Source organism: Frieseomelitta varia, unplaced genomic scaffold (assembly GCF_011392965.1).
Source record: "Frieseomelitta varia isolate USP_RPSP 00005682 unplaced genomic scaffold, Fvar_1.2 scaffold_131, whole genome shotgun sequence".
Classification (NCBI taxonomy): Eukaryota; Metazoa; Arthropoda; class Insecta; order Hymenoptera; family Apidae; genus Frieseomelitta; species Frieseomelitta varia.
In genome coordinates this window covers 838,052-857,215 of record NW_025108984.1, presented here as the reverse complement: position 1 = coordinate 857,215, position 19,164 = coordinate 838,052, and the positions used below count along the sequence as shown (strand labels likewise).

General features: G+C 24.9%; 2 protein-coding genes, 1 long non-coding RNA gene and 1 other non-coding gene across 4 annotated transcripts in view; 2 read left to right on the top strand and 2 right to left on the bottom strand.

Annotated features, from left to right (window-relative positions):
* LOC122529253 overlaps positions 1 to 1,050 on the bottom strand; it is a 2,662-nt gene extending 1,612 nt beyond the window's left edge. Inside the window, exon 1 of the long non-coding RNA XR_006306777.1 lies at positions 674 to 1,050. This is a non-coding gene — a long non-coding RNA (uncharacterized LOC122529253). The remainder of the gene's footprint in view (positions 1 to 673) is intronic.
* A 545-nt stretch (positions 1,051 to 1,595) lies between these two features.
* On the bottom strand, positions 1,596 to 8,223 carry LOC122529451 (CD63 antigen-like). The gene is made up of 5 exons (XM_043655607.1): positions 7,971 to 8,223; positions 4,182 to 4,370; positions 3,733 to 3,903; positions 2,329 to 2,553; positions 1,596 to 2,188 (listed from the first exon to the last, which is right to left on the bottom strand). Exons 1-5 carry the CDS (start codon positions 8,046 to 8,048, stop codon positions 2,123 to 2,125), a joined length of 729 nt encoding a protein of 242 aa, XP_043511542.1. The 5' UTR covers positions 8,049 to 8,223; the 3' UTR covers positions 1,596 to 2,122.
* Positions 6,714 to 6,795, top strand: Trnas-uga. The gene has a single exon. It is a non-coding gene; the product is annotated as a tRNA-Ser (tRNA).
* Positions 8,224 to 11,512: 3,289 nt separating the features above from the next.
* On the top strand, positions 11,513 to 19,049 carry LOC122529448 (CD63 antigen-like). Its single transcript, XM_043655593.1, has 6 exons — positions 11,513 to 11,759; positions 14,818 to 15,006; positions 15,244 to 15,414; positions 15,590 to 15,811; positions 16,115 to 16,176; positions 18,542 to 19,049. Exons 1-6 carry the CDS (start codon positions 11,697 to 11,699, stop codon positions 18,558 to 18,560), a joined length of 726 nt encoding a protein of 241 aa, XP_043511528.1. The 5' UTR covers positions 11,513 to 11,696; the 3' UTR covers positions 18,561 to 19,049.
* The last annotated feature ends 115 nt before the right edge of the window (positions 19,050 to 19,164 follow it).

Sequence of the window (19,164 nt, the reverse complement as noted above, 5' to 3'; positions counted from 1 at the left end):
TTTTACGAGACAAAAAAAAGTACCAAATTATTAGATATCAGTTTTATTTAACAATATAATTTATTAATAAAAGTTCAAAAACTATATTGTAACGCAGACCAACAAATCAATGATAGTCAACACGCAAATGCTCACTACTACTACTTCATAAATAACATCTGTGTAACGTCCTTAGTTTCCTGTTCAGTCCACAAACAAACACAAACAAACCGTAAGCTGTGAATTATCTATGCAAATATTAAACATCTAGAATATGAATTTAACTGTAATATCTATTTAGTATTGTTGTCATAGTATTTATTGAATACCATTCAATATTTATCATAGTATCGAGAAGTTTTTTAATATTGATAAATGAATTATTTGAGCCTATTGTGGAAAAATCTCTATTTCTATACTTAAGCTCATGTTCTATTCAAACTAAGAAACTTCTTTTAATTCTTAAGAGAATTTATAATGTAAGAACCTTTTTTTTATAGAAGTTCTACAGTCCACGTTTATCCCTTGCATCGCAAGGATGACATTTCTCGCGACATAATTTCGTTTGTCTATTAAAAAATTCCGTAAATTTTTCGATTCCTGTTTTCAAATGCATTCATTCATATAATTTGGTATGTATTAAGGGTGTGCAAAATCCCGAAATTCTAGAGTTCCAATGGATCTCAGTACTTACCTCGAATTCAGAACGAGTATTCCGAAAGTTTCGGTAATTTTAAAAAACTCGGGGCTCTGACTGTTGTTTCAAGGCTTTAATGAATACCGTGATTTCAAATTTTCGATTTTTCTGTCACTTTCAAAGTTAGATCATAAAATATATTTATTCACTTATTATTTAAATTATTAATCATACAATTATAAAATTTGATCCTCTCGAAATAATGCATTTCGTGGAATGAGTTTCTAATAAGTTTTCCTTTCACGGAAATCCCGACACACCCAATCCGATGTTTTTCTTCGGATTTCCAACTCTCAAGGTCTCGACAATTTCTCGAATACCTCATGTATGTATGTATTTATAGAAAGATATCAAATCATGTGCGTCGAAAAATTATTGAAACTTTTATATTCAATATTTTTCTCGAAAATGTCTCATTTTTGAAATTTTGATTCAAATTTTAAAATTTCAGTTTCAAATTTTGTACATTCAGAGATATGCAGAGATAAATGCTAGTGAAAGATTCATGCATGAATCAGATTTAAATCAGAGTTACGTCAGATTCTACTGATTGTAAGAAAAAGAGAGAAGGAATGTTAGAACACCGTAAAGCACAAATTATGTAATAATTATTGTAATAATTATGTAATAATTGTATAATAAAATGTATTATAGCAAAAAAATTGTAATAGCAAAATTATTGTTACTATATTACCATTCTTATCACTTTATTTAAAATTTCAATTTGAATAAATTAAAATCTTGACTCAATATTTCTGTGTATTATTATTTTTAATTATAACCTATCCTGTAATATCAGTTAAATTAAATTAAAAATGTAATTTTTATCTTTCTCGACATACAATCATTACACATGTAAAGAAATTTTACATTATGTATATAAGGAAGTTTGATACGCATAACAAAAATGGCTCTGTAGTTTTTTATTTTATGTACATATTTTTTATTTTATGTAAGTACATATAATCAAATACATAACATTTAATCTGATAGAAATCTCATAACTTTCATACTATATTTCACTGGTAATATATGCACTGGTAGACAGAATGAGTCGCTGAAACTAAAATATTTAAATATCTTCTTTGTTTTTAACGATATTGAGAAATGAATGACTGATTCCCAAAGGAGAATATGATGTAACATAAAAGGCAAACATTTTCCGGTCTTCTTTTATTTTTCTTTACTTAATTATTCATTCAAATAAACCTTTATCATTAATAACAAAGAAAATATTTAAATATCTCAATATTAGTAGAAAACCCGTTATGCATTGCACAATAACACTTTTCTTTGATTATATAATAGTAAGTCTTGGAAATATAAAATATTTTTTTATGGATGTATTCTTAAATGGAACTATGATTATAATAATGGTTCCGTTTGGGATTAATTTCTAATTTTCATTTTTATCACTGTATGTATTCTTAAATAGCAGAATGCACGTTATACAGTCTCATAACTGTTTCTAATCGATCGAGCTAAGAAAACTGAGAACCAGATTCCAATTGCCTGAAACAAATAATAACTAAAATAATAAATTACTTGAAAATAATTACCTACTCTATTTAAGAATAATATGAATTTCGTTTGAATCCAATTGTTGTTCCTGATTTTTTGCATTTTACTATTCATTTACATATATTGATTACCTGAACGAAAGCAATGCCAAGTCCAACACCACCAAGTTGTACAGCATGTGATTTAATAAAAGAAACAAACGTATTATAGCAACCTGTGCTTTGCACTGTTGGGGACGTAATAGTGCAATTTTTCGGTGCTGTAATTTCCATACAGCACGAGGCTGGAATATTTGTCTCTTTCATATGTCCAATAGTTACCCAATCGGTCGCGTTAGTTGTACCACAACAATGGAACTAAAATTTTACGAATATTTGTGAAATGAATATTTATTAATATTCAGGAAATATTTGAATGAAAATTACTAATAATATTCTTAAATGTATGTTCATATTTTGAGTAGTGAAGCTCTGCGTATTAAAATATGTAAAAAATATATCCTGTATCCTGCATATCTTACAATTAATTTTCGAGTTATAGATAATTGAAGAAAATGCTTAATGTGTTTGTTTTGTGTCCTAATGTTACTGCACATCTTAGAATTGAATTCTGCACTCACTCGAAAATACCAAACATTTCTCGAATGATTTCACATCCATTTTGACTTTTTTCTTCCAGATCGTTAGATCACATTATTCACCTCAACTAAATATACAGTAAGTTTTAAATTGCATGAAAAATGAAAATTGATAAATTGAGTTTTCACTCAATGAATATTTTTTATAAACATTAGATTATAAACATTAGAAGGTTTATGAGCTGCAGAATGTACTAATTACGAGCATACATTTAAGAATCATTCTATATTCGTTATTTAAATTTTTATAAAATTTCCAAATATTAACCCATTTATTTATCCCTCATTTTTCCATCTTAAATTTATCCCTGGTATAAAATTGATGCATTATAATGAAAAGAGAAATATTTCAATTTGCAAATTTTTTCATTAGCAACAGACAGATTAAATTTCTATATTTAATTGCGTAAAATTTTTCTATTAAATTCCTATTCAAATTTATATTCTTGCGTATAGATGTTCAATTTCATATTGTGATCTTATCTTTTTTAATTTTATCTAACATTATGATTTGAAATTATAGATGCTTGTACAGATTTTTAAAAAAGTAATGCATCGTGCTATTAAAAAGTAATGCATGATAATTTGTACTGCTTGTCAAGTATTTTGAAAACGAATATTATCTGTAACTGGCAGCATTTTTTTATCAATATCAAAAATAGTATGTTCTTGATGATAAAAGTTATATACCACAGACCCTCACCTTTTTACCTGTACTTGAGTGTTGTAAAATAACATAACATTTTATAAATTGACACAAGAAATGAATAAGGGTTTAGAAAAGCGTTAAAAAAAATTAAAAATTTCTAGATATTACCCAACTTGTTTGAAAAATAGAATTTGAAATAGAATAGAATTGTAAGAATAAAAATTTAAAGAAAATAAAAAAGAACTTTACATCGCGCTGTAGATTGTCCCAAACGGTTGATATCTCTGAATTATTTTGATACTGTTGTATTGACTCTTTCATTTTCTCCTGAATAATTGATGAAGCTCTCGCTCTCAGAACGTATCCAGATATACCACCTGAGAGTTCCAAAATAAAAACGATGACCAACAACGACGTAAACTAAAATCAAGAAATTAAATGAATTTCTTACAGATAAGGACAATACTATTATTAAATGTTCGATCGTAAAATGTTCGCTACATTCTGTAACAAAGGATATCAAAGAATAAACATAAAACATTCGTGATACGTTTACGACAAGTTAAAAGTATACATAGAGGTTCATATTTATTTATATCAAGAAACTGTTCATTCCAATTTCTGAACTGTAGTCTGAAATTTTAAAAACTATGTAAAGCATTAAAGTTTATTAAATAATATAAAATAATATAAATTACCGTAACTATCATACAATAATTTTCGCGTACAGCGCCGCAACACCCGAAAAAGGCGATGAAAAAGATAATTGTGCCAATTGCAATCAACAGAGAAGGAGCTGATAAAAATTTATTATCCAAGAAGTGTTGATAATTGTAATAAACTCCCTGTATCGTAACGCCAATGGATAATAATATTATACCCGTGATCTGAAAAATTTAAACAATAATTATAATTTACAATTGTATTATCTATTTAAATGTGCATGGATACCCGAATATTTTAGGCTAGGGTCAAGACGGGAGTTTTATTTGGAATTGGATTGTAATCTTAATTATAATGTTGATTATAATATTCTAATGTTTGGGATTTTCAATAGGGACAGATTAACCTTGATGTGTATTAATGCTACAAAATGACTAAACAACTGTTAAAATTACAACAAGATATACTTGTTAGCACGCAAAAACTGGAATAAAAATTTTAATCTGGTTAAAACGACGTTTGTCAAATAGATATATTTTTAGTTCAAAAATATTTTCTTTATTTTTAACTCAATAATATTTTTATCTCAAAAATAGATACAGAAGAGCTATACTCGAGAAACGATTGAACTTTTTGATCATTCTGTCAACTGAAAATAATATAACTAGATCATTATCGTATGATGAAATAATAAAACAATTTGCACATGTTTGAGTCAATGCTCTTACAATTAATGATTACATAGTTTTTTATTATATTCTTTATATCACAACTATGAGCAATGCATAAAATTTTTGCAATAAAGGTTTCGTAAAATTAATTGTTATTTGCTTTGGTTCATCACAAAGACTATTAACTTCCCATTAGATCTGCTACTGAATCGAAAGCTGTAATCAGAGATAAAAGACCACAAGAAAAAAATGTGCTGTAAAACAAAAAATCACAGAAAATGAGCATTTCTCGTTTATTATATCGAAGAAAATACTACTTGAATTCCTGATGAAAACTACATTTTTCAACAAAATAATCTATACAACGGAGGTCGTTTATTATTTCTCAACAAATGGTATAAATATATTACAATGGTCAACGAGGTCGCCTAATCTGAGTAAGACAATATAATTCAATAAATGAGCTCAAAGAAGCAATAGAACAAGAATGGAAAATATTAACCACATAGAGGTTCATTGAAAAAAAAGAAAAGTGAACACATTATTAACCTCTTGCGCGAGTAACTGGTTTGCGGACCATAACGAGTGACCAAACCGTATACAATAATTCGTCCTCTTTTTGAATTCATCGATATATCACTGGATAGAAATAATAAATTTCTAAGAAGTAATAAATTTATTGTTTAGTAATAAATTTCTAAGAAGTAATAAATTTATTGTTTGTTTTGCTTAGGTTATATTTCAATATACTTAAAACTGAGAAAATATTGCAATTTTGGGTCAAATATTTTCGACGTGCGTGACACGTCATTACAGCGCAAGAGGTTAATCATAAAATAATATTTTTCAATGTCTACCCTATCATGTTATCGCATTTGTTTTTCACATAAACGACTTCTATCTAAAAAAATGTATAAATAACAGCTGATCTTTTAATGTTGCTGATGAAAGAATTGGTATGTATAAAATTTTTACATATATGGCTAGAGATATATATAGAGATCAAAAATCGATACATGTCTCATTATTTTGTTGCGGGATAAATCCTAACGTGCATTTCGATCTTTAGATATTTCATGCATTGAAATACATCTATTGCAACCATAACCTCATCTATTTCAAGTTTATTAGTTATATAAATTCTCTGTCTATTTTAGATTTTTATCCTCATTTTAAATAAAACTTTGCTCTTGCGACTTTTTTTTAATTCTAATATATCATAAGTAACACTTTAGCTTTGTTTACATTGCAAATTTAATCAATAGAAAATCAGATTAAAAGATCTTTATATCCAATTACTCGTCGACAGCAGAAATAAGGTTAATACGAAGCCGTGATTTGAAAGAATGCGAACTGCTTATAAAATTCTCTTAAAAGAAACTTTCCTTGATGATTTATAAATAAAATGTTATTTAAATTGAAACAAATTTAAATACTATTTTGTTAGAAATGAGAAAATCGAACTTTAAAATAAATGAAGCAAAAAGCACAATGTAAACAATGATTTAAAAAAAAATTTGCCATCCAGCTCTGTCATAAGTAATACTATGCTGCATATACTATAAATGATGTTATACGTATATATAATAATATATTGCATAAGTATATACATTCTATTATTATATCTATATCAATACGCTGAATGATACACAATACATTGAATTGAAAATTATTTTTTAAAGTATTATGCATTCTTACTTTAGTTACTTCATTTAAATCGGAAACAATTCATTTAGTAAGTATAAATAGCAATATTTCAAATATTTCAATTACAAATTTCATTTTGTTTAATATAGATGAGTATTATTCTTATTATATAGTCGAAAAAATGACATTTGCATTATTTTAATTATGTATGTACTACACATTCATATAAAATAAACCAAAATTTTAGTAGCTGCGGTGTCCGAGCGGTTAAGGAGATGGACTTGAAATCCATTGGGTGCTACCCGCGCAGGTTCGAATCCTGTCCGCAGCGATTTTTTTTTTATTCGTATAAAAAAAGTTTTCAAGGTTTCCAAATGCACATATTCAAAGAGTTTACATACCGTTGCCACATGTTACTTCATCGCAGTATCTACATAAATTTTGTAAATAAAAATAATAAATTTTATATTTGCTCCATTATTAACATTAAAACTAATAATTGAAGTTAATTTTATACATAATTTGTTTTTGTTTACGATAATTATTGTAAACAAATATTATAAATCTTTTTTATACAATAAGAAAAGAGTTCTGTGTCTGTATATATTCTGCATTTATATATTGTTATATAATACTCACATTATATTAGATATTTTTTAATTATATCATAATGTAACAAAATTATTAGAAAGTAAAAATAAAAAATATGTACATGTGTAATATATATATATATAAACTATATATATTTATTTGCCTGGAGTTTATCTATATGTATCTATATGTATCTATACGTAGCTATATGTTCGCTTGTTTTCTCGATCGTTTATCTGGAATTCATGATTCATCACAAAAAAAAAAATTATAAAATACTTCGTTACTTACTAGTTATATTATCGTCGTGCCATATTTACATTGAAGAATTTGCACGTATGTAACTTAAGAACAGAAAAACACAAATGCATAATCATATACGACAAAACAGATCATCTCGCAATGACACATCTACCAATTAGTTTTCTATTGATATTAGTTTATTTTCTTTAAAATATTTAAACACTTGAAAATTAATAGAAATTTATTGTATGCATATTGCACGTATTTTATGATGTTAAATTATTCTAATATCATCCACAGGGATCTACGTATATCGATATTTTTATTGATATTTAGGTTATATTTGAGTTAGTGTGAAATTAATGAAAATCTTTCGTGATATTAATTAAATTAAATCACAAGATAAAAACAATATGTTAGATTATTGACGAAATTCTGATTAATTGAAAAACAAAAGCGAAATTAAAATCATACGTAATTATCTAATTATAACTTTTCGAGATATGCTACATGCACTTTTAATGTAATTCCATCGTAAGGCGTTTAAAACAAAATTTTTATCATAACAAATAAATCTGAACACTTTTGAACAGTGATTTATTCGAGTACCTAAAAAATCGTTATAATGGAAACAAAAAAAAAACAAAAAAAAAAAACAAAAAAATTACTCACAACAAAGAGCAGATTGAAGATGAACATCAGATATTTGACGCATCGTGAACCAAGAGATAATTTCATAGTGCTGACCATGGTTTGCTTACAACTGAACAAAATCTTTTTCGTCAATTGACAAAATACAAAATACTATATAACTACGCTGTATTTTCCTCACTTCACCAACGTTTAAAAAAGGAGCACAAACCGGCTAACAACATTGTAACGATTCACTACTTTCAGACAGTTATCGCGTGGCTGTGTTCAAGCGCATGCGCAGTCGTAATATTCTCAACGAAGGTTACGAAACTTCAAAAGTTACCAACCTCAAATTTTATATATTTTATATATATATTTTTTTCTTTATTATTAATGTATTAACTTCTATAAAAGAACCTATTAAATTATAGGTATGTATACATATATATGCATATCTAAACATATATACATATGGTATGTATACATATATTATAATATAGTATAGTATAGTGATTTTGTATGCTAAAATGTAATATACATATGTACATATTTAAACTGAAATGTAAATTTAAACTAAAATTTGAGATAACAAGTCTTCAATATCAGTAACGTAAGATTTAAATTCAACTGCTAATTAAAGATCTGACATTATAATATTACAACAAAAAGAAATAAAATTTATTTTCCAAATATTATTTAAATTTTAACTGTTAGAAATGTTAAAATCAACACAAAAATTATTCGCATTACATCTAATTTGAATATGAATCGTAAATCATTCAGACTTATCCAATTTATAAAAGTTAGCATGTTGAATTAATATTTCATTATGATCATAATAATAATTATTACACAGTTATTGAAACAAATAAAAGATATTACGTAATATAATTATTATACACAATAATATAATTTTTATTATAATATGAAATATACACAAAATTACCAAAGATAATTAGATTTTGTATATCAAATGAACAGTTTTCAAAGAATATAACAAAATATAGGTAATACAAGAAAAAAATTGAAATTCAATTAAACAAACAATTTAAATACTCATTTATACAACATAATATAATATTACTGTTCTTATTTGATATATACTACAAGAAATACATATCAAAATATAGAATATAAATAATATAAATATATATAAATATAGAATATAAATAATATAAATATATACAAATATAGAATATAAATAATATAAATATATACAAATATAGAATATAAATAATATAAATATATACAAATATAGAATATAAATAATATAAATATATACAAATATAGAATATAAATAATATAAATATATACAAATATAGAATATAAATAATATAAATATATACAAATATAGAATATAGAAATATAGAAATATAGAAATATAGAATTGTTGTATAGAATTGTTAAAATATAAATATATACAAATATAAAATTAATGCTTTTCAAATTTTTAAACTATGATTTTTAATTGATTCTTGAAATATGTATAATCATGAAATTTATTTGAAACACTAATAAAATGAATTAATTATCAATTTCTTCAAATCTACTATTTATCTTTATTATTAATTTTATAAAACTCAAAATTTAGAAGTTGATTTAAAATTGTCGATATCAATCAATCACATATATATGTATAATAGAATAATAATAAATAATAAAAATTCAAATCCTAACATGATAAATACTACAGTTTCAGAAATCAATATAAATTCGTAAAATAGGCATCGAACTGGAACAGGTTGGAAACAATGCATCGTTTCTATTATAATGAAAGAATCGATACTAAGGGGTTATAAAAATAGACCTAATTACGAGTGATCTATTACATAACTAATACTTCTAAATACATTTTCGTGTACTTAATTTAGAATTAAACATTTTTGTAATTGAAATGTAATTAAATTTTATATTATTTCTTATGTACTTTTACCTTTGAAAGACTCTTTTTATTAAAAAACGAATATTGTATAGAAAGATATATATATTATAAAAATATATTATAAATATATATAAATATGTACAAATGTATATGTATAATATGTATAATATAAAATATGTAATAAATGTACATGTAAAATAATAAAAATTGAAAATTACAGTAAATGCAACATATTTATTCATTACGTAAAATAATTTCATTAATAATTATACAATGTATACTTAAAGAATGTCGTTTCATATGTTGTAGTTATTTTTTAATTTATTTTTATTCATAATAATTATTCAATTAAATAGAAAATATATTACAACTTTATTATTTTTTTATCAAATTTATATAGAAACAATTACAAATAAACGTAAAAATAAAAATTTATAAAATCAAATATATTGCTATCAATCGAATTTATGAATTGTAGAACAAAATGATCAATAATAAAATTGTACCGTTACTCACCATTGTGCACTACTATGGCCGCAGAGAAGAATGAAATTGTACTGCGTGCATTCAACATTTTATTATATTTTAAGTAACAAATATTAATTAACGAACATTAGAGAATAATATACAAGTGTCATCAAAATTTATCTATTATTATAATTAAACCAATCTATTATTATCTATTATTATAATTTCATCAATTTATTTGTAAAGATTCAAATTGCATTTGAAAATTTATAATTTTATACCGTATCTATATGTATGTAGCAAAATGAATAATAAAAAGATTAGCAACCTTTTCAAATTTTATAATAATTAATTACACATGTAACAATACGATTCACTTCATATATCGTATTTCATTTCAATCTTACTTAGGTAACATTCATATATATTCTGCTGAGCATGTTTCCTTCTATGCATTTCATTATCTAATACATGTATATATATGTACATATTATCATGTACATATTATCAACTTGAAAGTTATTCTCATTAAATATTATTAAGTTATAATTTGATAAAAAAATAATTTATAATTTTTTATTAATTGGAAATTATTTTTATTTTTGTAGAAATTAACGGATGAAAAATTATCTATAATTTTAATAAATAAAATTCTGTAATATAAGATGAGGTATATAAATGGTATTAACGTAATGTAAAATATAATTTATTTCTAAAGTATATACTTGGCATGTAAAATTATAATATATTTAATTTCAATTCTTTTTGGTGAGTTTGTTTCAATTCTTATTCTTCTCAACATATGATATTTGTGTATATAGTACACACGTACGCAGACGCATATGTATATATTTTGTGTCTGTATAGATTGGATAATATCTAATCAAATATATAATTAATGTAATTAAATATATATATAATTATAAGATTATAAATAAATATAATTAAACCATAGATTAAATAAAATATGATTTGCAAATATTTATCATCTTGTTTATCTACAAAAATATTTGCATACATACATTTTAAATCCTAGTAGTATAACGAAATGCGTATTTATAATACTTTATAATATTAGTTTTAATGAACCATAAATTATCTAGTAATTACATGAATGTAATTATTTTAAGAACAATAAAAAGATAAAATTTTTGAAATGCCCATGGCCCTGCGAGAGATATGGTCGGTTCTGAGTAAATTACCGGGAAGATGCGCACGCATCCAAGTCAGCCAGGGTGGACGAATGAAAATATAATTATTCTTTGGTGAGCTGTTGAAGTGTATACTGCGAGTGCACAATTTTCAACGCTATTTTACAAAAGACGCACACAGCTTTCGTACTGTTTGCTTACAATATTTGTCATTTTTCTACTCTGATTGTTTTCCTCGAAGTCAGTGAATAAGTGAGTGTAAAAATGGTGTCCGGCGGGATGGCTTGCATCAAATACCTGACGTTTCTTTTCAACCTGATATTCGCCGTAAGTACTCCATGTTGTGTTCCTTACTTGCACGCTATATTCCTTTCTGGGAACTTCGAACGTGTTTGATCTCGCTTTTTTTTTTTAGATATTTAATAACATTCTCTTGATTTTAAACGAATTAAAAAAAAAAAAGGCGAACTGACTTTATCAAAAAATATGAATCGATTTATATATATAAAAATATGAATTATCATATATATAAAAATATTATTAATCAATTAATATGAATCGATTGATCTTTTAAATGAATTAAAGAAAAAAAGCAAACTAACTTTCATTGAAAATGAAATTTTGTTTACAATCTAAAATTAGATATATACACCCATGCACGTAATATATTGAACGAAATTAAATTCGGTGATTTAAGTATGCATTGTTTTTGATTCCATCAATTTGATTTAATTATTATTTAATACTTTTCCAATTTTTAATCTGATTCATAATTTGCTTGCCTCGAAGCAACAAAGTTAAAACTAATTGTAAGTACAACTAAAATTTTTCGTTTGAAAAAAAATTTTCCCTTTCTTACAAAAAAGAAATCTATTTCTTAAATGAAATTCTTAAATTTTTTTATTCGTATCATTGCATATCCCAGAGAATTGTTAAATAATTTCTACTACTATGTAATGATATATCACTGTGTATTTATATGTACAAGTGATCCTTATATTCGTGTATATAGTTATGATTTCTTATGTTAGTCATGTATGGCACGTGACTAACTGCTTATAATTCATCTATGAATTATTATGTTTCGCGTAAATGGCAATTGAATACTTCTTTTATAAATCTACTCAATATTTATGTACTGTTATCTGCTCTTATACATATTGTTATGAAATATACGGTTTTATTTTTATGTATTTTATTATTATATTTATAAAATATAAAAGTGGGAAGTTAATCATATATATTTCATATATTTAAAAATTTAAAATTTTAAAAATTTAATATTATTATATAGAGTATCTCAGGACGATACAACCTACGTGAAGAAAATGAGTTGAAAAGAAAGAATAATATCTTTTCGTTAAAGTTTTTATTTTTGACAAAATCGAGTTTGAAAATTTTTCTCAATATTGTATTTCAATTTAACTAGTTTCAGACGTAAGAGAAAATCATTAACAGGAGATACAAAAATAAGTGAAGAATAAAATATTTTTGTAAGATGCTTCGTTTTCGAAAAAATCGAGTTTACATATCAAGGCGATTTCCAACAAAATATATTCAAAGTCCATTTTCTTGAAAATGACGCCTTAAACAAAAAAACATCATTCTATGTTTTTCACTTATTTTTGCGCATAAAATGTATTCTCGTGTCGATTGTTCGCGTTTATCCAAGTACAAAGTTCACCAAATTCAAGTATATTTAATAAATTTTCAATCTCGATTTTTTTCGAAAACGAGCATTTTATAGAAAAATTTTATTCTACGTTTTTTGCTTATTTTCGCATATAGAATAATCTCCTGTCAATTATTCTTTTCTGTCACATTTAAAATTAGCTAAATCCAACTGTTCGATAAAGAACTTTCAAACTCGATTTTCCCGAAAATGAAGAAAATTTATTTTTTCTTTTTGACACATTTTTATATGTAAAATCATCTTCTAATCGATTGACTATGAATCACCGTATATACATATATCATAATCTTGTATATGATTATGTATTAAAATAGTCGATGCGTTAATATAAAAAGAACTCTCAGTTGACTTGCGCTGGCAACTGATTGCGGACCAAACCGTGTACAATAATTCGTCACTTTCTTTTTAAACTCGTCGGTATATCACTGGATAGAAATTATTGAGAAGTAATAAATTTATTATTTGTTTTGCCTGGGTTATACTTAGAACTAAGAAAATATTACAATTTTGGGACAAAAAATTCTCGACGTGCGTGGCACGTCATTTCAGCGCAAGAAATTAAAAGGCAATCCCGCCAATACCGACCCTTCTCGTTTACTTGTAGGTATGCATACAACCATTTTTGCCCCAACACAGGACAGATGTCAATATATAATGACAAATCACACATATCCACGCGACGTTATATCGCTATGATGGGATTTCTTTTGAATCAATTAACAAGAGTCACTTTATACTCTGTAGTATTCCTCGCATAATAAACGTCCTCACTACACGTTTGTTATTGAAAAAGGTACCATTTTAAGAATCGCCGGCTGTCACATCTGCTCGGTTCACTCATTTCTTCAGAACATCGGAGAGAAACATCAAGGCTCAATGAAATCGAAAGAAAGATTCGATAACTGTTGATGTATCATGCATTCGTGTAATTCAAATTTATTCAAGATTTAAGTGTATAGTCATTTTCATCAGAAAATTCCTCAGTAATTTCATTAAAACAACAAGATATCAATTTGGAATGATTAATTGGAAATGAAATATTGTCGATTACGGATCAAAAGTAACGCTGGCGCTCGTTCTGTAAATTTAAAATTGATGGAAATAATTTTTAGTGAAAATGCGAATATTATAAGCTAGAAATATTTTGGTAGAAAAAAGAAATTTCCGCATATATTTCATTTAAAACCATCATGTAACATAATAAAAAAAATAAATCGTTGTAAGTCTCTGCTTGATTTCTATATTATTTTATAATGTTGAGATAAATTATTTTAAAATCAAAATTAAATCAAAATTAAATGTTTATATGTAATAATAAATTAAAACAGTTATATGTTTATATATAATATTAATGTCAATTGATCATGAACGATTGATTAAAAATTTGTATCTTCTTGAAGAGAAATAAAAATACTATATATAATATTTTCTTAACAAGAAATAGAAAAGTATATATGGCTCATTATAAAAATAAAAATTTCTAAACATTTATTTAAATATTGAACTAACTAATTTATTTCTAAAAATTAGTATTATTATCTTTTTTAATTTCCAGTTTATCAAGAAATGTATATTGTCAAAAACTCTAAATATTTGTTGCATTAATGTTAAAACCTCTTGACATAATCATTTTTATTAATATTATTGCTGCTGTTATTGTTAAAAGTAATTGTCAAATTTCTTTGATTGCAGATCACAGGAATTGTACTTATTGCAGTGGGCACTGTGATCTTGGTTGTTTACAGTGGCTACAATAATTTTATGGACAGTTGGTTCTTCGCAGCACCAGTATTGATGATTGTAATTGGCGCCATTGTGTTTATTGTATCATTCTTTGGTTGTTGTGGAGCTGTTAAAGAAAATCATTGCATGATAATAACGGTAATAATCTGTTACTTTTAATCATTTCCTATATTACGTGTATCTGTACTATGTGCTTTTTTTTATATCAGAACAAATTTTTCTATACTTAAGTTTATATATGTTTGTTTATGCAAATATAAATATGCATGTAATTAAAATTGAATTTAAAGTGTGCATTGAGAATATTATTTTATTTTTCTAAGAAATCTTAATTAATCTCAAGTAACATTGTTTCTTTATGCTTGTTTTGTGCAGTTTTCTGTATTACTGCTTTTAATTTTCGCACTTGAACTTGGTGCTGGAATTGCTGGATATATGATGCGTGGAGAGGTACGCACAATGGTAGAAAATCGATTAAATACAACAATGAAGGAATATTCAACCAATAATGATATTCGTAGATCTTGGGATATTATGCAACATGATGTAAGTATACTTGTTTTTATTTAAAAGTATATATTGAAGTATTTCCACGATGTAAATTAATATACAAGATGGTTTGTAAATATTAATACAACAGCAATGGAGATAACATGAAAAAATAAACAAAAAATAATGGTAGATTTTATTTATATATTTAAAATAAATTATTAAATTCTAGTTGGAATGTTGCGGAATGATTGGCCCTACTGATTGGGCTCATGTTGGATTCGCAGAAAATACTGTACCAAATTCCTGTTGCAAAGAAGTACCAGAAGGAAGTAAATGTGACATAAATTCAATTCATATACATTTAAGTGGTTGTATGGGCAATCTTCAGTCTGCTACTGAGCATAATGCTTTAATCTTGGGCGGTGTAGGCATTGGCATTGCTATTATTCAGGTAATATTTATTTCTTCTAGTTTTTTTCTAGCTTGAAATATTTTTATAGCATTCATAAAAAATTAAATGTCTTTTTTGAATTAAAGAAAAGATATTGAACAAATAATTTTATAAAAATATACAGATTATTGAAAAATATATCATATTCATAAGATAAAAACCAAGATAGTACATTATCCAATATTTAATTTAATAAGACCACATTGTTCACACATTTCTTACTTGTCATTCTTATTAAATGAAATGAATTTTTATTAACGAAAAAAATAATTCACATGCTAAAATAAAATTTTTTTATTTCAGTTAATTGGTGTGATCTTTGCTTGCTGTCTGGCACGTTCAATTCGCCGCGAGTATGAGACTGTGTAAGCAGACAGATATCTCCAATTCTAATGCCTAAAAATTGCACTCAGTCTTCAAAATATGCTCTTTTTCTTTCACTCATGTATATTCTTCCTATGTTCTTTAAGTAACAGAGTATTGCACAAGTGGCACATTATATATTTTTTTTTTTTACTATGCTGCACAAAATAATATATAAAAGATCGCTTCTATGCAAAATAATTCATTAATGCTGTTATTAGTTTTATATTTTATATATAATATAAGTAACCACTTATTATTTTATTATTACAATTATTTAATACTGCTATTACTATATATTATTATTATGATTGTTGTTATTATTATTGACATTAATAATAGTGGTAGTAAAAGCAGTACTACAGTTTTTACATTAATTTTTATATAAATTAATTCATTTTTAAAATTATAAGTTTCACATCAAATGAAGCAAGAATTTTTGTGCAGTACCATGTCTTTTATGACTGTTTCTTTAAGACTGATCATTTTTATTCTATGTTGATCAAGATGAATCTTTTGTACTTTGTTTATAAACTGCACGTGGATATTCAAGGACAAAACCAAAAACTTTATGTTAAGAGATTTTTGTGTTGAATACATGTACATTAATACATTTGTCATAATAATTTATACATGATTACGTGAAACGTCAATAAGAATGTATATTGTTTCAGTTTCTATTTGATTTTATATATATATAATGATATTATAATTGTTAAAAGTATTAAGTTTTCAATATCAAATGATTTTAGCTTTTCTTTCATTGAATTTAAGTTGCAGTTCTGTGAAAAATAATTTAATGCCATAACTTTTTAAATTTTGTGTGGAATTTTTCAAAATACTTTATAAGCGAAAAATATAATTTTTTAAAAATACCACACGAAGATGAATGGTAAAATAATAGTTTTTAATTAAGAGATTATGTTTAAATAAAAGGAAATATGTAAAAGGCATTATGGTCAAATCATCAAATGAAAGTAATATTTACGATAAATTAGTAATGATCACTTTAATTCATTACTTTTTATTAATTACATTTTTAATTTGATATTTATACCATCATGCCTTTTATTCAGTTAAAATATTTAATTTCAAAATAGCATATATTGTCACAAAAAGATGATCTAAAAGAATCTCTATTTATGTAAAAAGTAAAAAAGCGTTCTATATTGTTCATACAAAGTTTACATAATGTTGGTAGAATAAATTATGATTACAATCAGTACATATGATTATATGATTACACAGTTGTGTGTTTAAAGAATTTTGGAGACAGTTTCATATTTTAAATGAAACAATTTGTCTTCTGCACTGATACGAGTTCAATATTGTTAATAAACAGCTGTGTTTGATTAATACTGATACTGTATCATTCTTTAAGAATTTAAAGCTACGCTTTCCATTATCTGGATATTACACTAGATCAAAATTTAAAAAATAACAAGATGTTTCCCTAGAAAACAAGTGCTATGTAAATAGATTCCATGAATATTCAAAAAGTATAAAAGAAAAATATTATCATTTATCTAAAGACATCAAAAGTATTATAGAATATGAAGATATTGAAATAACATTCATGTTCTTATTTCTTTTTATATTATTTATTTCCTTAAAGTCAGATATCTGATTAATCATTACACATATATAAATTTAAATAATATGTAAACTTCAGTTGATTTAATTTATTTAATTTATAATAAAATGAAAGTTTATATATACTAAGTGTCATGTAATTAGTGGTACAATCAATTAAAGATGCAAAATATTTTTGCACGCAGAATAATTTATCAATTATTCACCATTATTTAATTTAGAACTAACCAAATCTAACAAATGTTTAAATTCAATTTTCAGAATCTCAAATGAAAAGATGTTATTTTTTTTTATATATATTTTTATATATACATTGCATGTAGAATATATCTATACCAATTATACGACACCTTATATATATATGACCTATATTAACATTGTAAGAATATAAATTCATTTTTACGTTACGTATAAAGTATTTACATACGAAATTATAATTACGTACAAAAATTACAATTCTTGTAAATTTGAAAACTTTTTAAAAAATATATTTTTAATATTAACGGAAGAATTACTAAAATAAATGAAAATCATATGATCAAATTTCAAAACAACTTAAATCTTTAATATTATCGATTTAAACAGTAATGTAATTAACATAGCGTCATAATATACAATATGTAACATAATATTAAAGATTTTAAACAATTGAAATCCCTATTCTGGAAAGCGTAGATAACTATGCACCTTCTTGCTTTGCCACATGAGGTATTCAGCATTATCTATTAAAAGCTGCATGTTGTCACAGTCAACTTAATTAATTTCTACTTCCAGCGAGACTGCAGCGCACTGATTCAACACCCAATAGGAGGCATTATAATTAAATATTGTTCGTCGTGCATTCATTAAGAGAATAATTCTAGAGTCGTCGCAAGACCATTTATTTAGAACTTGGCTGCAGAATATTCAATATTTATCTGCAGTCTAGCTTAAGAAGAAAGCAAACTATTGGAGAATGTATTTCAATATACTGCCATTATCTGCCAAATGGTTGAAACCAAATATCTCATTCTTAGACTGCACTGTATGTGGAATTAAAGCTTATGGCATAAGAATGTTCAAACAAGAGATAGAAGGGTCATTAAATATTTGGCCTGATATTGCTCTTTCAGAACTTAATTTTTTTGGGAAGAAAAATTATCTTTCAAAGTTTTATAGCACGTTAAATTCATTCTAATTATTTTATTTGTATAAAAACATCTTTTTTATTCGCATGGAGTTGGGTAAATATTGTATTTTTAAATGTTGTAGTATGAAAGAAAAATGATTTTAAATAATTAGTTACTAAATTTGAATAAATAGTATTTTATATTTTATGGTTCATGATGATTTTTATTAATATTTTATATTAAATACAATAATACAAATTAAACACATTGAAAGAAACAATTGTTTTT

Coding starts and splice junctions, on each gene's coding strand:
- LOC122529451 (XM_043655607.1), bottom strand. CDS start 8,048: ATGGTCAGCACTATGAAATTATCTCTTGGTTCACGATGCGTCAAATAT. Junction 3,904..4,181: donor ATTATTGTATGATAGTTACG/GTAATTTATATT, acceptor TCTTGATTTTAG/TTTACGTCGTTGTTGGTCAT. Junction 2,554..3,732: donor GGGACAATCTACAGCGCGAT/GTAAAGTTCTTT, acceptor GTAAAATTTTAG/TTCCATTGTTGTGGTACAAC.
- LOC122529448 (XM_043655593.1), top strand. CDS start 11,697: ATGGTGTCCGGCGGGATGGCTTGCATCAAATACCTGACGTTTCTTTTC. Junction 15,007..15,243: donor ATCATTGCATGATAATAACG/GTAATAATCTGT, acceptor TGTTTTGTGCAG/TTTTCTGTATTACTGCTTTT. Junction 15,415..15,589: donor GGGATATTATGCAACATGAT/GTAAGTATACTT, acceptor ATTAAATTCTAG/TTGGAATGTTGCGGAATGAT.